Source organism: Rhinolophus sinicus, linkage group LG11 (assembly GCF_036562045.2).
Source record: "Rhinolophus sinicus isolate RSC01 linkage group LG11, ASM3656204v1, whole genome shotgun sequence".
In the NCBI taxonomy this organism is placed as follows: Eukaryota; Metazoa; Chordata; class Mammalia; order Chiroptera; family Rhinolophidae; genus Rhinolophus; species Rhinolophus sinicus.
The window spans coordinates 12,031,418-12,052,763 of NC_133760.1; the positions used below are offsets into that span (position 1 = coordinate 12,031,418).

Genomic DNA, 21,346 nt, shown 5'->3' on the forward strand with positions numbered 1-21,346 from the left:
ACCCAGCTCTGGGCATGTAATGCTCACAAAATGGAGTTATTTGGATATTAAGCATGATTGCATTTATACTCTGCAACAGATATATAGTGTGTACACCCACTTTCCTAGATGAGGAAACAGTTCAGAGACGTTAAGAAGCTTGCTCAAGGTCATAAAGCCAATAAACGGCAGAGCCATCATTGGAAAGTTTACTGCCTCCAAATCCTGCACACCTAACCATATAACTATACTGTCTCTGAGTCACCCAATACAACTTTATTGAGCATGCACGATGTACCTCTGCGTAGGAGATAGAGCAGTGAACAAAGCACACAAACAAAAAACGCCTGCTCTATAGTGCTTATATTCTAGAGGGGGGAGACAGTAAACAAGCAAGTAAATACATTATGAGTGCCTGGTGGTAAATAAGTGCCATGAAATGAATGAAAACAGGGTGATGGGACACTAAGAAGACTACTTTAGATTGGGGAGGTGATGTTGGAGTTGACGAAATCCATTGTGGGAAGAGCCAGGGAAAGGCATGCCTAACAACGGAAATAGTATGTGCAAAGGCCCTGAGACAGGCGTGTGCTTGGTGTGTTGCAGGTAGTATGTCTGGACTAGAGTTAGGGGGAGGGTGGGAAGAGAACAGGTGGAAGAGGCAAGCAGGGAGCAGATTCTGCAGAGACTTGTCTGTAGTTAAGAGTCAAGATTTTGTCCTCAGAGCCGTGGGAATTCAATGGAGGGTTCTCAGCAGGGGTCGTAGATGGTCTGATTTTTGTGGAGACCCAAGTTCTGGAGGGGATGTGCCTGCCTTCAAAACAAAACCAGGAACTGCTATCTCAGAATCTGGCATCCACTTATCGACATATTTGGGGCCCTTATGGTCCCTGGTTTAGCCCTTTGGAGAACACCTACCACTTTCCTTCTCTTGTAACCCTAGGCCCTTCATTTAATAGAGAAGTATTTAGCAAAGCCAACGAGATGCTTGTTTTTTTCAAAATTGGGAGCTTTAAACCCAACAAAAAGGTATACCAGTGAGAAAGCACATGGTCTCTTCCAAGGGGAATGTTTGAACATCTGCTCTGTGCCTGGCCCTGTGCTAGGCTCTGCAGACCCAGCAGTGACCAAGACAGACCCAGTCTCTGCCCTCCTGGAGCTCAGACAGACAGATGGCAATAGGGCTGCAATGGGAGAAGAAAAAGAGGCTGTGGGAACCCAGAGAAGCTGTCTGACTCCGCCCAGAGGTTCAGAGACACGTATTAGAGTCTTGGTAGCAAGTGACGGAACACAGCTTAACCAGATAGGTATAAAAAGTGGGCGTTCATTGGCTCATAGCTGTGAGGCAGACAATTAGAGTAAAGATACAAGGAATATGGCCTTAGAGACAAACCTAGATTCAACTCCACAAAGACACTCTCCTACTCATTTCTCTCCTTTGCTTGTCTCAGCTCGGATTCATCTCCTTCACTGCATGTACTAGAGAAATGGCCATTTATTTACAGACACAGATTCAGTCCTTCCAGCACCACAGGCCAGAGGGAAAATGGGGAAATCTCCAGTCTTAAACGAAAAAAATCCCAGGGAAGGGCTCTGATTGGCTTGACTAGAGTCACATCCCTGTACTGGTTGTGGCATTCAAGGAAATGGAATGCTTTGATTGGCCAAGTGGGCGTTGGTTTAGCCCTTAATACCCAGGTGTCCAGGTTGGGTAACCTGGGGGAGGGGAGTGGCTAAAAAAAAAAAGTTACCATATGAAATTGCTAGTTTTATAGGTCAGAAATGGCGGAATATTGGCAATTTCATATGGGCTATGTTAAATACTCACCAGAAATGTCAAATGGGAAAGATTGTGGGCCTATAAAAGCAATAGAAACTCCAGTGGATCACTTAGAAGTGTGTTTGGAGGAGGAGGTGATGTTAGCTGACACATAGAAGGTGAGTGGAAATCAGTCAGGCGAAAACGTGGTGGGGGCAGAATAGTGGGGCATGTCCCATGCAGAGGGAAGGGTTATGCAAAGGCTGTCTGTCACGACAGAGAACCAGGGAAGGTTTGTCACTGTGATCTAGAGATGGAGTGCTCTGACTGAGCAAACCTGAATTGTGTGTCCAGCCAAATGAGGGATTGGGAAAGGGAGCTTTCCAGGAGAAATGGATGCTGGGCAGGTAAAACCACAATATGTCCAGTCAGAATTTCTTTGTTGGGCCTTCACTTCTCCAAGCAGAGATTTACAACCTTATTTCCGTTACAGCAGTCATATGCCTAACTCAGTCATGACCTATGTGATGCAAATTTTTATTATCAAATATTAATTGACCACCTTCTCAGGGTTCTGTGCTGGGCATACAAAGATGAATTTCCTATTCTGTTGTTTTACCTTCCTGAGAAGGATACCTTCATATTCTAGGCTTGTTGCCTCATGGTCACAAAATGGCCACTACAGCTCCAGGTCTCACATCTTCTTACCAATGAACTAAGCAGGAAGGAAGGGAACAAATGGAAGTTTTCTTCGTATCAGGGAAGAAAAAAATTCTAAAATAATAAGAGTAATTGTGACAAACACATATATGGGGCTTAAGCTGTTTCAAGAACTGTTTTAAATTCTTCACATAAGTTTACTCATTTAAGAAGCCCTTTAGTTATATGGCCACTCCAAACCACAAGGGAGTCTGCGGGAGCAGGTGTTGGGCAAGGGGAGAAGAAATTCATGCCCCGGGCTGGGTACCTTGCTGCCCTTGTCTAATCTGTTCTGTCTCTTGCAAACTGTATAATGAATACTGTGAGATTGTGTGTAATTTCTAGTGTATGGCTGTACTCCAGCCTTTGTCTCCTAATTGATAAAACACGAGAATGTGAAGGAGTGAGAGTTATAGAATTGTGGGGATGATTCTGAAACTCTTGTAATTTGACAAAAACTCAACCATTCAGAAACTTCAATGGGTTACTCTTGGTAATAAATTTCTTGTGACATGCCTCACAATGGATTGTGATGTGCTGGTGGCTGCCACACTTTTCCAATTATCGATTGCTCATAAAAAAAAAAAAAACTTAGTGGCATAAAACAAAAATTATTTTATTAGGTTGGTGCAAAAGTAATTGTGGTTTAAAACAGTAAAAAAAATTGGCAAAACCGCCATTATTTTTGCACCAACTTAATATTATGTTCCCAGATTCTGTGGGTCAGGAGCTTGATCATGACACAGTGGGGATGGTTTATCTCTGCCCCAGCTGGGAGCTGGGATCATCTGGACACTTCTTCACTCACGTGTCTGGTTACTGAGCTGGGATGACTACAAAACTGAGTTCAGCTGGGATTGTCAACCGAAGTATGTACATGTGGCCTCTCCATATGGTTTGAGTTTCTTGCAGCGATTGGGTTGCAAGAGGGAGAGTCTGAGAATGCGTGTTCTGAGGGAGTTAGATGAACGTGGTGTTGAAAGTCACAGGGCTTGAGTTCCACGGCACTCTATTGATTAAAGAAGTCACACGTCCAGGTTCAATGAGAGGGGAACATTGCCTCCACCTCTTGAAGGGAGGCATGTCAAAAATTGGTGGCCACTTTTAAAAAACCACAATACACATGGGGATGCCAGCAAGCTATTTAACAACTAGCATTGTTGCTAGAATCAGAATGCACGCTGGCCGCACGTTGGAGCAGATCCTAGAATCCCCACCTTGCCCCCTCTATATCAGGTACTAACTTTTTCATTTTTGAACTGTGGCGAGGTCTAGGGGCTTCAGGGGGAGGGCTGGGACAGTGTAGGGGGAACAAGTTTGTTTAGGGGGACCTTGGGAAAATAGCTATTTGCCAACTGGTATGAAAGTATTTCAATATTTTAACAACAGAAATAGTGCTATCATTGGGGACCCACTGGATATCAGTCCTGCAAGAGATTCACAAACTTGGAACCTCCATTTTTAGGCTGCTCCCTAGGTCCATCTCCCACCTTTTTCCTGATGGTAGAGCTCTAAATTTATTCAGGTATTCACTCTCCCTGGGGTATATTTTCCCTAGCCTTAGAGGTAGATCTTGGTTAGTCTAACACTATCTCTGTAATTACCTCTTCTTTGCCAGTGATTGGGTTAGGCTTGGGCATGTGACTAAATTCTAGCCAATGAGACAAGCATGCACATCCAATAGGGAGTGTCTCTGAAAGGTTTTCCTTGCTTTTAAGAACTGCGGAAGAATCAAGACCCTAAACATTGTGGAGCAAAGGCAAGCTATCCACACAAAGCATTGTCCAAATTCGTGACCCATAGAATCTGTGAGCATAATAAGATGGTTGTTGTTTTATTCCATTAGGTTTGGGGTGGTTTGTTATGACTTGGAGGATGTTGTTCATGTGTGACAGCTGGAGCTGTGGCTGCCGTCTTGAGACCATGAGGTAACCAGAGTAAGAGTCAGTCAACAGAAATAGGAGGAACCTAGTTCCCCAATGACATTATTGAATGAATGAATCAGTCTTAGAACTTCCCTGCCAACTGAATTTTTGTTATGTGGGATAATAAACTCATTTTCATTCTACTTATTTGAGTTTGGTTTCTGATACTTATTATAGGATAAAGTATCCTGATTGATACAGACTTCCATCTATCCTACGTATACATGGAAAAGAGAGATATGCACCTTCAGTTAGACTCATTTTCAAGCACGTTCACTTGGATATATATACACATAGTCACAGAGGTCAAGCACATACAAATATACACAACCAGTCACAAATTTTGCCTGCACCATACAGCTATCCACAGTCACACATATACTCAAGGATTCACTAATCACAGAAGGTTCCAATTCTTTGTTGTTTATTTGAACATATTGTATAAAAGTAGAAAAATAAACATTTCTTTCAGGCCCGAGTCAGGGCTGCAGCTCCATAAATAAGGGGTGAAGGGAAATAACTTAAGGCAGGGGTGGGGTTTAGTGCTTAAATAAGGTCTGGGCTCCCAGATGAGCTAGGGGTGGGTCCAGGTTCTCAGACACACAGATCTCCCTTGGCTACACAATTCAGGTCCCGTGTGAGGAGCCGGAAGAGGTTGAATGTGACAGTGCATTGAAGGCATTCTTGAGACACCTGTGAGAGAGATCAGAACATGGTTTCCCATTGCCCGGGCATCAGCCTCCTTCCTTATCCAGAGCCCAGACATTCATCCTCCTTCTGGATAACTCACCTTTTTGGGGGCCTTCTGGAGCCGGTGTAGCCAGTGGTAGAGGAGGCCATGGGGCCTGGAGTCTGTTGCAGGCTGAGGTAAGATCTGTGGGCAGAAGAGGGTGCTGTGAGAGGCAGGGCCTGGGACAGAGGAATGAGATCCCATATGCCCAGAGCCTACAGACATGGCCTAGGTGTCCCGAGCACTCACACAGGCCTGGAGCTCAGAGTGGATGTGGTGCAGTGTGTGAAGGGGCTGGTCCAGGATGTCCCCTAGAGATAAGTCAGGCATGGTCTCCAGGACCTTCAGTGTCAGGGCCAGCTCCGCCTCCAAGGCCACAGGGCGCTCCCATATCTGAGGGTAAGTGAGAAAGAACAGGTGAGGAGGCAGGTGAGGTGTAATGGTGAGGAAGGATAGGCGAGAAGGTCCAGTTAAGTGGGGACAAGTAGGAAGTACAGGAAAGGAGGGCAGGTGATAAGGGCACATGTGATGGGGACAGGTTATAGGACAGGTGAGAGGGAACACATGAGGAAGGATGCAGATACAGAGGATATAGGTAAGGCAAAAAGATAAGGGAAGAGAGGCGAAAAAGTGAAATGGAGACTAATGAAAGGTGATTCATGGAGGTCACAGAGGTTTGAGGGACATGGAATGGGGACGGGTGAGAAGATAACAGGTTAGGGAGGCAGGTGAGAGGGGGACAGTTAGATGCCTCGGTGAGAAGGGTGGATGAAGGAGGAGTGTACGTTGGGAAAATCTCAGAGGAAGAAACATGATGAGGGACATAGGTGAGAATCAGTGGTGAATAGGACAGGTGAGAGGGGAAAAGGGAATCACTATTGAGAGTAGACAGCGACAAGTTGGGTGGGGGAAGGGGAACAGGTGAGGGGACAGACCCCAGGAGAAAAAAGAAGAGAGAAATGAGAAGGAAAGTAAGATGGACAAAAGGGACCCAGGGAGGGACAGAGTCAAAGGAGCATTTGAAGATGGACAGGGGCACAGGACAGGTGAGATGAGACCAAACAGAGGGAAGGACAGATGAGATAAAGGTGGGGGGGGCACTTAAGGAGAGACGAAGAGGGGCCAGGTGAGGGTAAGGGTGGCCTCAGTTTCAACTCACTTGCAGCTGTGTCAGTTCCCAGTTCCTGGGGAAGAGGCTGAAGCAGCAGCTCTGAGGTTTCAGTGAATTTTCCTGGAGAGCAAGAGCAGAGGTTAGCCAAAAGTAGGATGCTAGCCCATAGGAGCAAGGATGAAGGTGTAGCAGGAGAGCTTGACTTTAATCTATGGTAGAAATGATAGAGATTAACCATAGCTGAACAACTAAATGCTCACCCATACGAGGAGGACAGAGGTTAGTTCACAGTAGCAGGGTAGCAGCTTGGCCAAAGTAGGAGGGGTTGGGGTTAGCCTACAACAATAGCTCACAGATCCAAGATGGTGGCAGCATAGGAGGATGCTGAACTCTCACCCTTCCAGGAGCACACTGAAATATACACCTATATATAGAATAATTACTCTTGAGAGACAACTGAGGGCTGAATGAACAGCTTCTAAACAATAAATGAGGAAAAGAGACTGAATAGAAAATGCTAGGAAACTGTGGGAACTCTCTGGGATTGGAGGTGCAAGTGAGAACACCATTGTTTATGTTCCCCTCTGTCTCAGTAGGGTAGGCAGGAGCTCCATTTGGGTGCTCTGGCCTACCTGCAAGGTCAATGCAGCATGTTTCCAGCCACACTGCCTGGAGCCCATTTCGGCTCTGAACAAAGGTAGCAAGCAAGATCAACAGGGCATTACAACAGGCACCTAGCCTCCCACCTGGAGCAGCTTTAGCTTGATAGGCGAGCACTTTAGATGCTGTAGGCACTTGCTTGGCTCCAACTGGCCTGCCAAAACCACCCAGCACAGACAGCCTATACAAAGTTCACTTCTACACAAGGCCATTTTTTCAAGACTGGGAGAGAGCTATTTTGTCCAATTCATATAAACGTAGAAAATCAAACAAAATGAAAATAAAGACAGAAAAATATGTCTCAAATGAAGGTACCAAAAAAAAAAAAAAATCCCTGGGGTGGGAGGCGAATAAAAACCCTAAGGAAATGGAGATAAATAATTTGCCTGATAAAGAATTCACACACACACACACACACACACACACACACACACACACACACAGTCGTAAGGATGCTTACCAAACTTGAGACTGGAATAGAGGAAGTTAGGGAGAATTTCAACAAAGAGTTAAAAAGTATAATAAAGAATCAAGCAGAACTGAAGAATACAGTAACTGAAACCAAAAGCAAATTAGAAGGAATCAACACCAGATTAGCTAATGCAGAAGAATGGACCAGCAACCTGGAAGACAGATTAATGAAAATCAATCAATCAGAAGAGCAAAAAGAAAAAAGAATTTTAAAAAAGAGGACAGTTTAAGAGACCTTGGGGACAACATCAAGCTCACAAACATTGGCATTATAGGAATCCCAAAAGGAGAAGAAAGAGAGAGAGAGGAACAGAAACTTTTTTTGAAGAAATAATGGCTGAAAACTCTTTTAAACTGGGAAAGGAAAAAGACATTCAGGTCCATGAAGCACAGAGAGTTCCAAACAAAATGAACCCACAGAGACCCACACCAGGACATACTGTATTTAAAATGGCAAAAGATAAATAGACAATTTTGAAGGCAGCAAGAGGAAAGCAACTAGTTATATGTAAAGGAAATGCCGTAAGGCTATCAGAGGATTGCTCAGCAACAACTTTACAGGCCAGAAAAGAGTGACAAAACACCTTTAAAGTACTGAAAGAAAGGAACCTTCAACCTAGAATAATTTACCTAACAAGGTTATTATTCAGAATTGAAGGAGATATAAGGAGTTTCCAGGACAAGCAAAAAACCAGAGTTCATAGCCATTAAACCAGCTTTACAAGAAATGTTAAGGGGTCTTTAAGCAGAAAAGGGAAAGCCATAACCAGAAATAAGAAAATGTGAGGAAGGGGGAAGAAAATTTCACAGGTAAAGTCAAATATTTAATAAATACAGTGTATCAAAAGACAGAATTACCAAACTCAACTCAAACTACAATAAACACTTAGGAGATACACAGAACAATCTAAAATGTGACCTCAAAAACATAAAGCATAGAGGGGGGAATAAAAATGTAGTAGTTTTATAATATATTTTAACTTAAATGCCTATTAGCATAAAATAGACTGCTATAGACATAGAATGATATCCATAAACCTCATGATAACCATAAACCAAAAACCTATAAAAGATACAAAAAGAATAGAGAAAGGAACCCAAACAAAACACTAAAGAAAACCAGTAAATCATAAGGGGAGAGATTAAGAGAAAAAGAAAGAAACAGAGGAGAACCATAAAAACAATTAAAATACAATGAACAAAATGGCAATAAGTACATACTTATCAACAATTATTTTAAATGTAGATGGATTAATGCTCCAGTAAAAAGATATAGGGTGGCTGCATGGATTAAAAAACATGACCCATCTATATGCTGCTTACAAGAGTCTTGCTTCAAATTGAAAGACACATACAGACTGAAAGTGAAGGGATAGAAAAAGATATTCTATGCAAATAAAAATGAAAAGAAAGCTGGGGTAGAAATATCAGATACAACAGACTTTAAAACAAAAACTATAGACAAAGAAGGACATCATATAATTATAATAGACATAGACATATAATGGACAAAAAAGGACATCATATAATTATAAAGGGGTCAATCCAACAAGCAGATATAACAATCATAAATATCCACACGCCCAACATAAGAGCACATAGATATATAAAGCAAATATTAATGGACATAAAGGGAGAAATTCACAGTATACAATAATAGGGGATTTTAATACCCCACTCACATCTATGGATAGACCATCCAAACAGAAGATTTATCATATAAGGAAATAATAGCCTTAAATGTCATATTAGATTAGATTGACTTAACAGATATTTATTGAACATTTAATCCAAAACTGCAGAATACACTTTTATTTTTCCAAGTATTTCCAGGACAGATAACATATTAGGTCATACAATAAGCCTCAGTAAATTTAAGAAGATTGAAATCATATAAAGCATCTTTTATGGCCACAATAACTTGAAACTAGAAATCAACTACAGGAAGAAACTTGGAAAAAACACAAATACATAGAGACTAAATAACATGCTACTACACAACCAATGGATCAAATCAAACAGGAACTCAAAAACTACCTTGAGACAAAGGAAAATGAAACACAATTTTTCAAAATTTATGGGATGCAGCTAAAGCCATTCCAAGAGGGAAGTTCGTAGCTATACAGGCTAACCTCAAGAAATGAGAAAAATTCCAAACAAACAATCTCACTTTATACCTAAATGAACTAGAAAAAGAAGAACAAACAAAACCTAAAGTAAACAGAAGGAAGGAGATAATTAAGACCACAGTGGAAATAAACAAAATAGAAATTAAAAACACAGTAGCAAAGATCAATGAAACTAAGAGCTGGTTCACTGAAAAGATAAACAAAATCGATAAACTTTTAGCCAAACTCATCAACAAAAAAAGAGAAAGCCCATGTAAATAAAACCATAAATAAAAAAGAAATTACAACAGATACCAAAAATACAAAGACCCATTAAAGTATAGTATGGACAATAAATTTGATAGTCTAGAAGAAATGGATAAATTTCTAGAACTATATAACTTTCCAAGACTGAACCAGGAAAAAATACAAAATCTAAAAGACAAATTACTAGCAGTGAAATTGAAGCAGAAAAAAAACTCCTAACAAATAAAAGGACCACATGGCTTCACAGGTGAATTCTACCAAACATTTAAAGAAACATTAATGCCTATGCTTCTTAAACTGTTTCAAGTAATTGAAGAGGAAGGAATACTTCCAAACTCATTTTATGAGGCCAGCATTACTCCTATACCAAAAAACAAAGATATTACAAAATGATAATTACAGGTCAATATCCTTGATGAACATAGATGCAAAAATTCTCAACAAAATATTAGCAAACTGGTTTCAGCAATACATTAAAAGGATCATACACCATGACCAAGTGGGATTTATCCCAGGGATACAAGGATGGTTCAATATACATAAATCAATCAATGTGATAAATCACATTAACAAAAGGAAGGATAAAGCTATATGATCATCTCAATAGATGCAGAAAAAGCATATGACAAAATTCAACATGTTTTTATGATTAAACCTCTCAATAAAGCAGGTATAGAAGGAACACATCTCAACGTAATAAAGGCTATATATGATAAACCCACAGCTAATATTATAATTAATGGTGAAAATATTAAAGCTTTTCCTCTAAGATCAGAAACAATACAAGGGTGCCAACTATCACCACTTCTATTCAACATAGTATTGGAATTCCTGGCCACAGCAATCAGACAAGAAAAAGAAATAAAAGACATCCAAATTGGAAAGGAAGACATAAAACTCTCATTATTTGTAGATGACATGATACTATATATACTAAAGAATCCACCCCCCCAAAAAAAACCTATTAGAACTAATAAATGAATTCATTTTTGCAGGATACAGAATCAACATACAGAAACCTGTTGTGTTTCTATACACCAATAACAAATAATCAGGAGTAATTAAGAAAAAAATCCCATTTACAATGCATCAAAAAGCATAAAATACCTATGAATAAATTTACCCAAAAAGGTGAAAGACCTGCACTTAGAAAACTGTAAGACACTGAAGAAATAAATTGAAGAGGATACAAATAAATGGAAGGATATACCATGCTCATGTATTGAAAGGATTAATATTATTAAATGTTCTTATTGCCTAAAGCAATATACAGATTCAATGCAATCCCTATTACAAATACCAATGACATTCTTCTCAGAACTAAAACAACTAATCCTAAAATTTATGTGGAAAAGATCCCAAATAGCCAAAAAAGAAAAAGAAAAGAAAAGAAAATTTTGAGAAAGATCAAAGTGGGAGCTATCAGACTCCCTGATATCAAACTGTACTACAAAAGTACAATAATCAAAATAGTATGATGCTGGCATAAAAACAGATATATAGATCAATGGATAGAATAGGTGTCCCAGAAAGAAATCCTTGCTTATATGGTCAATAAATCTATGACAAAGGAGGCAAGGATATACAATACGGTAAAGATAGTCTCTTCAATAAGTGTTGTTGGGAAAACTGGACAAATACATGGGGGAAAAAATGAAAAAGGCACGGAACAGGTGGCTCAGGTGTTTGGAGCGCCATGCTCCTAACGCCCAGGTAGCCTGTTCCATTCCCTCATGGGCCAGTGAGCTGCGCCCTCTACAGCTAAGATTGTGAACGACAGCTCTGCCTGGAGCTGGGCTGCGCTGAGCAGCTGGAGGTTGGCATGGGTCGTTGTGTGCTGCCGCAGGCTACAGTGTGCTGCCATGCGCTGCTGTGAGTGAACCATCGATGACTGGAAATCAGCCAGGGGAGTGCAAGGCTCATAATACCAGCATGGGCCAAGGGACTGTGTCCTACACAACTACACTGAGAAACAGTGGCTTGAACTGGAGTGTGGGGGGAGGCAGAAGAAAGGGGGTAAAAAAAGAATGCAAAAAAAAAAAAAAAGAAAAGAAAAGAAATCAGACTACTTTATTATACCATGTACAAAAATAAACTCAAAGTGAAATAAAAGCTTAAATGTATGACCTGAAACCATAAAACTCCTAGAAGAAAACATAATCAGTGAAGTCTTTGATATTGGTGTTAGCAGTCTGTTTTTGGATATATCTCCTTGGGCAAGGGCAACAAAAGAAAAAATAAACAAACAGGACTACATCAAACTAAAAAGTTTTTGCACAGCAAAGGGAACCATCAACAAAACAAAAAGACGACCTACTAAATGGGAGAAGATATTTGCAAATTATATATTTGATAAGGGGTTAATATCCAAAAAAATATAAAGATCTCATACAATTTAACACCAAAAAAATTAAAACCCACCAAAACAATCCAATGAAAAAAATGGTCAGAGGATCTGAATAGGTATTTCCCCAAAGAAGATACACAGATGCCAACAGACATGAAAAAATCCTCATCGTCACTAATCATCAGGGAAATGCAAATTAAAACCACCGTGACACCTCACACCTGTTAGAATGGCTAGCATCAAAAAAATCAACAAATAACAAGTGCTGGTGAGGATGTGGAAAAAAGGAAACCCTCGTATGCTATTGGTGGGATTGTAAATGAGTGCAGCCACTATAGAAACAGCACAGAGCTGCCTCACAAAATTAAAAATAAAGCTGCCATATGATCCAATAATTCTGCTTCTGGGTATTTATCCAAAGAAAACAAAAACCCTAATTTGAAAAGATATATGCACCCCTATGTTTACTACAGCATTAATTATAATAGCCAAGATATGGAAGCAACCTCAGTGTCCATCAATATATGAATGGATAGTGAAATATCACTTTCTCCCTGAGTTCGGGAACAAGACAAAGATATTCACTATTCTCACTTCATTTAACATGTATTAAGGTTCTAGTCAGTTTAATAAAGCAAGATAAATAAGAGGTATAATGAATGGAAAGGAAGAATAAAACTCATTTGCATTTGACATGTCTATTTATGGAGAAAAACTAAAACAATCTATGGCAAACTATAGAATTAGTAAGGGAATTTAACAAGAAAGTTAAATGCAAGACTGAAAGAAAAAAGTTCTCATCACAAGAAAAAAACAATTCTGTAACTATATACAGTGAGGGATGTTACCTAGACATTGTGGTGATTATTTAGCAATATATACAAGTATCAAATCACTATGTGGTACACCCCAAACTATTATAATGTTGCATGTCAATTATATCTCAATTTAAAAAAAAAGCAATAGGTACTCACCAAGGTATCTTTGGCTTTCTTGAAGGCTTTCCATTCTGTTGGCAGCAGAGATTTGAACTTTCCAATGTCACAGCCCGTCCTGGTTGAGGTGGAAATAGGGACAGGGCCTGCTCTGGCCAAGCCCAGCTCTAAGGCTACAAGCACGAGGAACCAAGTTGCAAGCATGGCAAAATCGCAAATGCTTCCTCAGCTGCATGGCTTGGCTTTTTAACCAAGCTGAATGAGCAATCCTGGATGATGTGTGTAAAGTGAAAAAGCAAGTGGAAATTTCGATGTTAACGTTGGGTTGAAAAGGCATGAGTGGGTGGGGCCAGCTGCTGAGCCAGGTGAGCTCACAGGTGTGGGTGGGGCCAGGTGAGCACAGAGCTCTGCCTTGAAGGAAAGGGAAACTGAAATCAATCCCAGGAGGGAGCCTGAGAAATTCCTGAGCCTAGTTTAGGAGTCTTTGGGACTTTGGGGAGCTGTGGCAGGTAGACAGATAGGCAGCTATCACAGCGGGGCAGGGGCTGGGCGGGGTGAGTAAGGGTGAGCCTGCCTGAGTGGCAGAGAGGAAGCTTCCTCCCCTGTTTTAAGCATGGTTTATGCTTCGAACATTCCTGTGAGGACAATAAATCCTTACTTAATGTCATTGGCAGGTTCTTGGAACCCATCTAACGAAATCAATTTGACTGTAGGCTAATTGATATAAACAAGAGTTAAATTGCTACGGCATATTTCTGGTCACAAAAATATCACCAAACTTGTAAATAAAGATCCAAAACACTTCTAATATATATATATATATATATTTAAAACTTTTATTTATTTTAAGTGTGTTTTTCCAGGGCCTATCAGCTCCAAATCAAGTAGTTGTTTCAATCTAGCTGTGGAGGGCACAACTCACAGTGGCCCATGTGGGGATCGAAACTACAACCTTGTTGTTAAGAGCACCACTCTCTAACCAACTGATTTAACCTGCCACGCCAAAACACTGCTAATATTAAACATTGAAATAAATGTGAGCTATCCATACATTAAAGAAAGGTTAATAAAAACAAGTAAAATCATGATTTTCCGGCCTGCTTTGCAGGGTCACAGGTGGCTGGAGCCTCTTTTGGCAGCTCAGGGTGCAAGGTGGTACCCACCCTGGACAGGAGCCCTTCATTGCAGGGCCACTCACACACACCCACACTTACTCATACTGGGAAAATTCGGACCAATAGTTGGGAGGAAATCGAAGTCCCTGGAGAAAACCTTTGCAGACGTGGGGAAAACGTGCAAACTTCACACAGACAGTGCCCCCAGCTGGGAATCGATTTTGCTTCTCAGTGACATTATAACGCAATGACATTGAATAAAACAACATTATTCGAGGAACTGCTGTAGTTATTTTTATGATCATCTCTATTTTACCTGTGAGGAAACTGAGGCACAGGAAGGAAAAGTGTCTTGCCTTAGGTCTCACAGCTGGTTAATGGCAGAGCTGGGGTTTGAAGAGCCCCATGTGAGTACCTCCCTATTCTATATACAGCCAAAGTAGAAGCTGGGCACCTCTGGGAATCACAGACACCCAGCTCTCCTTTCTCTCCCGCTGGGTAACATGACAGGGTAGGGAGCTCCTCATTCACTGGGGCAAGAACATTTGCTGGGGACCCGAGGAGCTGCCTGGTATGAAGGCTGTCAGGAGGGCTTCCAGAAGGCAGGCAGAGTCTGGTTGCTTTGCTATCACCACCACCACCCCCCAACCCCCGCCCCACAGTAATAATATTTGTGTAGCAAACAAGGAATTGCTTTGATGTTCAGGCACTTTGTATTTTTCATTATTTTTTCCTTGGCCCTCAAGTACAGCAAGTTATTAATCATATTCTTCAGATCATAACAGAATCGCAATTGGCCCATGAAAGACCCTCTAAGATTTTACCTGTGCCCCCATACCCAATCTCCATTCCCAGCCCTCCCCTTCACAGGCACCCTCTTTAATACACTTGATATATCTTTATAATTTGTGGTTTTGTGTGTGTATATGTGTTTCCAATTTACATAAATGGGATTGTGCTATAAATCTTCTTCTATCGCTTCCTTTTTTTTTTAACTTAACAGTACATTTCTGAGATGATGTATAGCTGTGCACATTAAGTCCTCTGCTTCTAATTGCTGCATCGTATTCCATGGTGTGCCCACAGCACTTTCACTTTTCCGTTCTTATCTAGTCTCCCAGTGATGGACACTTAGGTTGCCTCCAGCTCCCCATCACCATAAGGCTCTCACATGTCCTCACTGTGGGAGGTTTTCTAGGATATACCAGAGCACCCCAGCTAATGCCCCCATCACAGCCCTCAGCTCATTTTCTTGCTCCTGTTGAAATGGTGGGTAGTTTCCACACATACTGACAGCTTCCCACCTCACGTGCAGGTATTGTTCTGCTTCTGTATGAGCTCTTTCTCCTGTCTGCGTGCACAACACACCGGAAGTGCCAGGATTAATTCTTCAGGGGCATTCCTCAACCAGGGAGAGTCAGAGCCGGTGAATAAATACTCTGCGTCCCTTTTCCTCAGTGTATCAGTTCTGAGGTGTGTTCTACATGATCCCTTAAATCCTCAAAGGGTTCCTGGAACAAGGAGCTTCATCTAGCTGCTTACAGCATTAACCCTTTCAGGGCAGGGACTAAGGAGAGGAATCCCACGTGCCTAGTGTGCAAAATTTAAGACGGCGCTCACTCTCAGATTCACGCAAGTGCCCTAGATGCCTCAGCTGCCTCACTGTCGTCCAGACCCTGCACCATTTATTGGCTTTTTTCTCTTTCAGTCCTAATTTCCCCACTCTCTTGTGCTTCCTCGGGACACTTCCCAAATAAACCAACTGCACCCTCGGTTGAGGGCATGTTTTTGGAAGACCCAAAACTAAGACATATTCAGGAGTAGGATGTCTGGGCCGCAGGGCATACCTGTACTTATATTGTCTGGTCTGCGTTATTCAACAGGACTTCCTGCCATGATGGAAGTGTTCTGTATCTGAACTGTCCAATACAGTAGCTGCTAATGACATGTGGCTGTTGAGTGCTTAAAATTTGGCTGTGCAATGGAGGAACTGAATTTTCAGTTTCTTTCATTTTTCTTTAATTTAAATTGAATTGCTTTATGTGTCTCGTGGCTACCAAAATGGGCAGTGCAGTTCTAAGTACTCATCTATTGCTCTTCCAAATAGCTGCACCTGTTTCCCTTCCTCAGGAAGTGCTCAAGAGTTCCTGTATCCCCACAATAGTGTGGCCTCCTCAACACCTGGATCTCATTTAGATGACGTGGTCCTGGACCTTGTTGGTGAGCCTAATGCAAAATGGATGAGACTTTTGGGACTGTGGAAAGAGAGGTGTGAATTTGCACATGGAAGGAATGTAAATGCTTTGTGGCAGAGAGGGTAGGCTGTAGTAATTTAAAAATAAGTCTTTGACCCTTCCCCCACTGAGAAGTGGGTCTGTCCCCTTCCCTTGAATCTAGGCTGCCCTTAGTGACTCATGTGTAACTATGGGTGCTGCACGGCCCATGAAGCTAAGTCAAAAAAGGCAAGGCGACTTCTGCTTGGTGCTCTTGAGACTCACTCTGGGGAAGGCACCCACCGTGATTACCCTGAGATCATGCTCCCACCCTCACTCGGCGTTGACTGCCAGCCATGTGAGTTGGCCACTTCAGCCATATAGCCCAGCTCTCAGATCCCTTAAACTATGGCTGGGTTCTATCACCTCTAATTCCCACCCTACCTAGGATCCTACGTAGCCATTTTTACTCTACTGCCTCTGGAGCCCAGGGAACAAAAGAATTATATATGCACACATATATTCATAACATACAATCTCCCCCTTTATATACAAATGCATGTACATACACGTGTGTGTGTGTGTGTGTGTGTGTGTGTGTGTGTGTGTGTGTGTCTGGTTACCATGTAACAAATATATAATTAATATGTAACAAATTATCCAAAATTCCAAAACGTGTGATTCGGCTATTGTGCAAGGTGACTGGCCCTGGGTATGTGTGAACAGAGCTCTAATTATTGCCCTGTCAGTGACAAGATTTAAAAAGGGACTAGAATCTCACAATATAATACTCCAAATGTCTAGGATACAAGATAAAATAATTCATTATACTCATCATCTCAAAAACCAGGAAAATATTAAATAGACTGAGAAAAGCCAATAAATAGATGCCAACACCAAGATGACACAGATGTTGGAATTATCTGATGAGAATTTTAAAGTAACTATTGTAAAAATGCTTCAATGATCAATCATTAAAACTCTTGAAACAAATTAAAAAATAGAAAGTCACAGCAAAAAAATAGAAGACATACAGAACTGAACTGAAATTTTAGAACTGAAAAATACACTAACTGAAATAAAACTCACTGGAAGGGCTAAATAGAAAAATGGGATAAGATAGAAAGGAACCAGTGACCTTGATAATAGACCAATAGAAATTATCCACTCTGAACAACAGAGAGTAAATAGATTGAAGTGTGAACAAAAGAGAAGTAGATTTTTAAAATTTAAAAGGGACCTTTTGGGACAAAAGGAGCTTCGGGGACCTTTGTGATGATAACAAAAGATCTAACATTCACATCACTGAAGTTCTAGAAGAAAAACAGAAAGAAAGTAGGTCTGAAAAAATATTTGAAGAAATAATGGCTGAAAACATCCCATATTTGGCAAACTGTATAAACCTACAGATTTAAGAAGCTGAATAAATTCTAAACAGGATAAATGCAAAGAAATTCATATCCAGGAACATCATAATCAAACTTCTGAAAATGAAGGACAAAGAAAGAATCTTGAAAGGAACCAGAGAGAAATGACACATTACATTTTATAGGGGTTGAACAATTTGACTGTGGATTGGTCCAGGAGAAAGTGGCACATTTTTTAAGTGCTGAAGGAAAAGAAATGTCAATCCAGACTTTTTTATCCAGTGAAAATATTCTTTAGGAAAGAACGTGAAATAAAGACATTTTAAAATGAAGAAAACTAATAGAATTTGTTACTAGCGGACTTGTATTAAAAGAATTGCTGAAGTTCTTCAAACAGAAAGAAAACAAAAGCCAGAGGAGGCTTAGAACATTAGGAATGAGGAAAGGCTTAGGGAACAAGTAAATATATAGGTAAATATAATAGACTATCCTCCTCTGAAGTTTTACAAATAATGTTTGATGTTTCAAAGCAAATTATACTACTGTCTGATGTTATTCTCAACATATTAAAATATATATTTATGTATTTATAATGCAGAGAGGTTAAAGGGACCTAACTAGCAATAAGGTGTCTACATTTCATTTGACATGGTAAAATGTTAACACTGTCACAGAGAGATAAGTTATATGTATATTGAAATCCTAGAGCAACCACTGAAAAAAGCTATACAAATAGATATACTAAAAAACACTATAGATAAAGCAAAATGGAACACTAAAAAATGTTCAGGTAATCTACAGGATGGCAGGAAAAAGGAAACAGAAAAATGAAAAATAAAAGGAACAGAAAGAAAAAAGATGGCAGACTTAAGTGCTAACGTATCAATAATTACATTAAATGTAAATGGCCTACATGTAGACAGAGATTGGCAGAATATGTTTTAAAAACTACATGTTGTCTACAGGAAATTTATTTTGAATATGACATAGGCAGAATAAAAGTAAATGGATAAAAATATATAACAATCAAGAGAAAACTGGAGTGGCTATACAAATACTAGGTAAAATAGGCTTTAGGAAATAACTAAAGAAATTTTTCAGAGACAGAGGACACTATATAATGATAAAAGGGCCAATATACCAAGGAGACAAAATAATCCTAAATGTGTGTTCCAAATAATAGAGCTTCAAAACGCATTAAGCAAAAACCAACAGAACATAAAGGAGAAATAGAAAAATGTGCAATTAAAGTTGAGTACTTCAATATCCCTCTTTCAGAATAACTAGACCAAAAAATGGCATGGATATAGTAGACCGGATAATCAACCAATGGTATCTAATCATCATTTGCAGAATAGTTCACTCAACAACTGTAGAATACATACTCTTTTCACATACACATGGAACATTCAACAAGATAGACCATATCCTGGGTTATAAAACCAATCTTAACAAATTTAAAAGAATTAAAATAATATAGAATATATTGTCTGACTACAATGGAATCAAACTAGAAATAAATATAGAACGAGAACGAAAAAAATCTCCAAACATTTGGAAATTAAACAATGCATTCCTGAACTATCCATGGGTCAAAGAAGAAAGCTCAAGGCAAATAAAAAATATACTGGTCAGATGAAAATAGACCATATAAAAAAAATTTAAAGCAGTATTTAGAGAGAAATTTATAGCATTAAATGCTTATACTGAGAAATAAATAAAGGTCTTAAATCAACAATCTAGGCATCCACCTCAAGTAACTGGAAAAAGAAGAGCAAATAAACCCAAAGCAAACAGAAGGAAAGAAATAAGATAAGAGCAAAAATCAATGAAATAACCAGAAAGCAATAAAGAAATTAACAAAATCACAAGCTGTTTCTTTGAAAATGTCAATAAAATTAATAAACTTTTAGCAAGACAGAATAAAAAAACGAGAGAAGACACAAATGACCACTATTATGAATTAAAAAGGAGATATCACTACAGACCTCACAGACATTAAAATGGAAATAAGAGAGAACTAAATAATTCTATGTATATATATTCAACATTTAGACAAAATGGACAGATTCTTCAAAAACCATAAACTACTATACCAAAAGCTCACCTAAGATGAAATAGATAATATGAATAATCTGTTAACTATTAAAGAAATTTAATCTGTTATTTAAAAGCTCCTAAGGAAGAAATATCCATTCTTTGGTAGAAAGAATTCTACCAAACATTAATTTAGGAAGGAATTAACACCAATTCTTTGCAACCTCTTCCAGAAAATAAGAGTTGGCAGCACTTTCCAATTCATTTTATGAGGCCAGCATTACCCTCATTCCAAAACCAGGTAAAGACTGAACAAAAATAAAGAAAAGGAATCTGTAGACCAATATTCCTCACAAATATAAACAGAAAAACCACCCCTCCAAAATTAGGAAACTATACCCAACAATAAAACGACATAAAATGTTAGTATATACTCAGAAGAATTCAAAACAGGGATTCAAAAACATACTTGTATGCCTTTGTTTATAGCAGCGTTATTCACAACAGCCAACGGTGGAAACAACCCAAGTGTCCATTATTCAACTATAAAAAGGAATAAAATGTTGATACATGCTACAACACAGATGAACCTTGAAAACATTATGTTAAGTGAAATAAGCCAGACACAAAAGGACAAATATTGTATCTTTCTACTTATTGGAAATATATTGGATTGACCAGTTTATAGAGGCAGAAGTAGAAAAGCTGTTACCCAGGCCTGGGAGGATGGGAGAAGGAGGAGTTATTGCTTAATGTGTACAGCGTTTCTATTTGGGGAGTTGAAAAGTTTTGGAAACAGATAGTGGTGATGGTAGCACAACACTGTGGATCTACTTAACGCCTCTGAACCATACGCTTAAAAATGGCAAATTTTATGTTACATATAGTTTACCACAATTAAGGGGTAAAAAGGCAACCTCATTGGAAGTATTGTAGTCCAAAACAAATAAAGATGTTTTATATATTGTGTATATATATTCTTACATATACTGGAGGTGCCAAAAAATGTATACAAGTGGACACTTTGGTCAGCGTTGCTCAAGTAGTAGTTCGCCATAATCAGAAGTGTCTGGATGCTGATGGTAACCACTTTGAGCATCTCTTGTAATTGCAGAAGTCAAACATGACTTGTATTCATTTTTTGGTACCGGTATATATTGAGTATTACAATTTTAATAGTTTTTTTCCTTTCTTAAAATATGTGCTTTTTTGGGCACCCTTTGTATATATATTTAAAAATCATATACCACGAGCAAGTGAAGATTTACTCAATGAATGCAATGCTGTTGAAAAGTTTTGGAAACAGATAGTGGTGATGGTACCACAACACTGTGAATCTACTTAACGCCTCTGAACTGTACACTTCTAATTATTTCAAAATCTATCAATGGAATCCACCATTTTAACAGGCTAAAGACAGAAAAGCATGTAATCACACTGATCAATGCAGAGAAGGCATCTGACAAAAATCTCACATCCATTATCCATTCCTGATTTAAAACTCTCAGCAAACTAGAAGTATAAGGAAACTTCACTTGATAAAAAGAATCTACAAAAAACTTTCAGTTGACCTTATAATGGTGAAATACTGAATGCTTTTTTTTTATCCTAAAATCAGGAACA

At 39.4% G+C, this 21,346-nt stretch overlaps 1 protein-coding gene across 2 annotated transcripts; it reads right to left on the reverse strand.

The window, feature by feature from the left end:
* Positions 1 to 4,765: 4,765 nt before the first annotated feature.
* On the reverse strand, positions 4,766 to 13,199 carry IFNL1 (interferon lambda 1). 2 transcript variants are annotated; one of them, XM_074315895.1, is made up of 5 exons: positions 13,031 to 13,199; positions 6,249 to 6,323; positions 5,342 to 5,482; positions 5,153 to 5,236; positions 4,766 to 5,055 (listed from the first exon to the last, which is right to left on the reverse strand). In XM_074315895.1, the coding sequence occupies exons 1-5, from the start codon at positions 13,193 to 13,195 to the stop codon at positions 4,957 to 4,959; spliced, it is 564 nt and encodes a 187-aa protein (XP_074171996.1). In that variant the 5' UTR covers positions 13,196 to 13,199; the 3' UTR covers positions 4,766 to 4,956. The 2 variants fall into 2 exon arrangements, with proteins under 2 accessions (XP_074171996.1, XP_074171998.1); XM_074315897.1 differs by having other exon boundaries at positions 5,342 to 5,485; positions 6,252 to 6,323; positions 13,031 to 13,195.
* Positions 13,200 to 21,346: the final 8,147 nt, after the last annotated feature.